The sequence below is a fragment of the Notolepis coatsorum genome, assembly GCF_963971535.1.
Source record: "Notolepis coatsorum genome assembly, chromosome: 20".
NCBI classification, from domain to species: domain Eukaryota; kingdom Metazoa; phylum Chordata; class Actinopteri; order Aulopiformes; family Paralepididae; genus Notolepis; species Notolepis coatsorum.
In genome coordinates, this window is record NC_140184.1 from 10,781,448 (window position 1) to 10,785,622 (window position 4,175).

A 4,175-nucleotide genomic window follows, 5' to 3' on the forward strand; every position below is an offset into this window, starting at 1 on the left:
ACTACCACTCACCCCCATACGTAACAAAATACTTCTTCTCTCAGACAGAAAACACTGCTCCTGAACTGTCTGAAAAGCCTTGTTTGTAGTCCAGCCTTTCTTGCTAGAATGCCTCGTTTGTTCAGCCTTTTCTTCTGTTACACATTGAAGATGGTGGCTCGCTCGTAAACATAATTTTTTCCCACCTAAACGGTTCACTAAAAATACGTTTCTGACAACATTTTAGGCGATTGGAAATTGGATATGCAATCGCTGGCTCTTTATTGGTATTTGATCTGCAACGCCTAGTTTGACAGTTTGATCTGAATTCTGTGAGCTAGACACCTCTATGCGTGTGCACTCAGACGTGGGAAGCAGTAGCCCATAATTTGCATTTACAGGACAGGAGCCAAAAGGGCCTGTTTTTGAGGCTGAGTGAGTCTGACCTGCTGCACATACAGCTGTAACCACGAAAATTAAAATATTAAACATGGAAATTACCATAATATGGGCTATTTTAGTTAATAGAGAGACAAGAGAATCTGTGGATATGCACCATTTTCCATTGAGAAGAAAATTCTACTTTGAGAACTTTCGCGTTTTCTTCATTTGTCAAATGAGAAACATTGTTTCTTTTAATTCTTTATTTTCCCTTATTGTCATTGTTAAAACAAATGAACAATTGAGTCATAAGAGCAGAGCATACACACCACTGACACTAATACAATTTTGAGTATCGAGTTTAATTTTAATAAAGACAAAAACATAACAATAATAACAACATACCAGCTACTTTAACAGATCCATCCCAACCAGTAGTTTACAGGACGGGCGCCTACGGGCCACAGCAACAACTATGACACTACTGGTGGAGAACATTAATGTGTGTGTGTGTGTGTGTGTGTGTGTGTGTGTGTGTGTGTGTGTGTGTGTGTGTGTGTGTGTGTGTGTGTGTGTGTGTGTGTGTGTGTGTGTGTGTGTGTGTGTGTGTGTGTGTGTGTGTGTGTGTGTGTGTGTGTGTGTGTGTGTGTGTGTGTGTGTGTGTGTGTGTGTGTGTGTGTGTGTGTGTGTGTGTGTGTGTGTGTGTGTGTGTGTGTGTGTGTGTGAGTGCGTGCGTGCGTGTGTGTGTGTGGCGGGGGTGTACATGTGCAGAAACATAAATAAATGTGTGCATGTGTGCATGTGTGTGTGTGTGTGTGTGTGTGTGTGTGTGTGTGTGTGTGTGTGTGTGTGTGTGTGTGTGTGTACTACACAACAAGTGTATCGGGCAGCAGTAACTACAGAGGATAGTGGTGCTCAGGTCAGATACATAGACACATACATACATGGTTGCAGTACTCTAGCTTACTACACATTTCACTGTATGCCCTGGTATGTACAGTATGTGACAAATAAACCTCTTGAATCACAGGCAGTAGTGTAAAGCACTACACGGTACTACACTATTGTAGATTAACTAGTTGTCCAGGATTAGACCATACCAGCCTAGCCCAGCTTGGCTCATGTTGGGCCCAAACCAGCTGCCTGGCCTCACTAACCCAGTTCATCCCAAACCCAAGCTACAGCTCAACTCCACCAGATTCTATACTAACCTTATCAAGACCAAGCCAGACCAGCCTTGCAAAAAATCGAAACCCGCCGAACCCAATTCATCTAACCCCTCCCCAACCCAGTTCATCCCCCCAACCCAGTTAATCTAACCTGCCCAACCCAGTTCATCTAACCTGCTCTCAGTTCATCTAACCTGCTCTACCCAGTTCATCTAACCTGCTCTACCCAGTTCATCTAACCTGCTCTCAGTTCATCTAACCTGCTCTCAGTTCATCTAACCTGCTCTCAGTTCACCAAGCCAGACCAGCCTTGCAAAAAATCGAAACCCGCCGAACCCAATTCATCTAACCTGCTCTACCCAGTTCATCTAACCTGCTCTACCCAGTTCATCTAACCTGCTCTACCCAGTTCATCTAACTTGCTCTACCCAGTTCATCTAACCTGCTCTACCCAGTTCATCTAACCTGCTCTCAGTGCATCTAACCTGCTCTCAGTTCATCTAACCTGCTCTACCCAGTTCATCTAACCTGCTCTCAGTTCATCTAACCTGCTCTCAGTTCATCTAACCTGCTCTACCCAGTGCATCTAACCTGCTCTACCCAGTGCATCTAACCTGCTCTACCCAGTGCATCTAACCTGCTCTCAGTTCATCTAACCTGCCCAACTCCCCCGAGCCTAACTTGATCCCGTCTCAGACTCCCAGCTGTTTGTTGAGCCGGTTCAGGGCGTCTCCTACGATGTCCAACTCGTGCCGTAAATCCTCCACCATGTTAGTGATGCTGTGTGTGTCCTTCAGGACGTCCACACTCTGGGTGTAGGGGTTGTAGTGCACCGTGAACGGCCGGCGGATGGTCTTGGCGAACTCCCTGTAAGTTCAACCAGACGAGTCAGTTAAACCATCAGGTAGGAGAACAAGTCAGTTAAACCATCAGGTAGGAGAACAAGTCAGTTAAACCATCAGGTAGGAGAACAAGTCAGTTAAACCATCAGGTAGGAGAACAAACTAACGGTTGTAATCTTGGTCTGTGTTGTTATGTTTACTGTTTACGTTTCAGTTTGTGTACAGACTCTATTCATGAAGCTGTCTTAGAGTGAACAAAGACTATTGAGTAAATGGAGACTCTATTGAGTGAATGGAGACTCTATTGAGTGAATGGAGACTCTATTGAGTGAACAGAGACTCTATTGAGTGAACAAAGACTCTATTGAGTGAACAGAGACTATATTGAGTGAATGGAGACTTTATTGAGTGAACAGAGACTCTATTGAGTGAATGGAGACTCTATTGAGTGAATGGAGACTATTGAGTGAACAGAGACTATTGAGTGAATGGAGACTATTGAGTGAACAGAGACTATTGAGTGAATGGAGACTCTATTGAGTGAATGGAGACTCTATTGAGTGAATGGAGACTCTATTGAGTGAATGGAGACTCTATTGAGTGAACAGAGACTCTATTGAGTGAATGGAGACTATTGGGTGAACAGAGACTATTGAGTGAACAGAGACTATTGAGTGAATAGAGACTCTATTGAGTGAATGGAGACTCTATTGAGTGAACAGAGACTCTATTGAGTGAATGGAGACTATTGAGTGAACAGAGACTATTGAGTGAACAGAGACTATTGAGTGAATAGAGACTCTATTGAGTGAATGGAGACTCTATTTGAGTGAATGGAGACTCTATTGAGTGAACAGAGACTCGATTGAGTGAACAGAGACTATTGAGTGAATGGAGACTCTATTGAGTGAACAGAAACTCTATTGAGTGAACGGAGACTCTATTGAGTGAACAGAGACTTTATTGAGTGAACAGAAACTCTATTGAGTGAACAGAGACTCTATTGAGTGAACAGAGACTTTATTGAGTGAACAGAGACTTTATTGAGTGAACAGAAACTCTATTGAGTGAACAGAGACTCTATTGAGTGAACGGAGACTCTATTGAGTGAATGGACACTCTATTGAGTGAACAGAGACTCTATTGAGTGAACGGAGACTCTATTGAGTGAACAGAGACTCTATTGAGTGAACGGAGACTCTATTGAGTGAACAGAGACTCTATTGAGTGAATAGAGACTCTATTGAGTGAATGGAGACTCTATTGAGTGAATATAGACTCTATTGAGTGAATGGATACTCTATTGAGTGAATGGAGACTCTATTGAGTGAATAGAGACTCTATTGAGTGAATATTGAGTGAATGGAGACTCTATTGAGTGAATGGAGACTCTATTGAGTGAACAGAGACTCTATTGAGTGAATGGAGACTATTGAGTGAATAGAGACTCTATTGAGTGAATGGAGACTCTATTGAGTGAACAGAGACTCTATTGAGTGAACAGAGACTCTATTGAGTGAATGGAGACTCTATTGAGTGAACAGAAACTCTATTGAGTGAACAGAGACTCTATTGAGTGAACAGAGACTTTATTGAGTGAACAGAAACTCTATTGAGTGAACAGAGACTCTATTGAGTGAACAGAGACTTTATTGAGTGAACAGAAACTCTATTGAGTGAACGGAGACTCTATTGAGTGAATGGACACTCTCTTCATGAAGCTGCCCTGAGTTTCAAGAGGCCCACTGACCTCATCTTGGCCTTCGCCTCCTCGAAGCTGTCTGATACAAAGTAGACATCTTGG

The 4,175-nt window shown here is 42.9% G+C and overlaps 1 protein-coding gene across 1 annotated transcript in view; it reads right to left on the reverse strand.

Moving 5' to 3' along the window:
- Window positions 1-2,050: 2,050 nt before the first annotated feature.
- LOC311247033 (tryptophan 5-hydroxylase 1-like) overlaps window positions 2,051-4,175 on the reverse strand; it is a gene marked incomplete at its 5' end in the record, with an annotated part of 19,263 nt that continues 17,138 nt past the window's right edge. The window contains 3 exons of the mRNA XM_084337319.1: window positions 2,051-2,097; window positions 2,144-2,396; window positions 4,122-4,175. The exon at window positions 4,122-4,175 is cut by the window's right edge and continues 80 nt beyond it. Of these exons, the coding sequence (XP_084193445.1) occupies window positions 2,222-2,396; window positions 4,122-4,175 (229 nt within the window). The 3' untranslated portion in view covers window positions 2,051-2,097; window positions 2,144-2,221. The remainder of the gene's footprint in view (window positions 2,098-2,143; window positions 2,397-4,121) is intronic.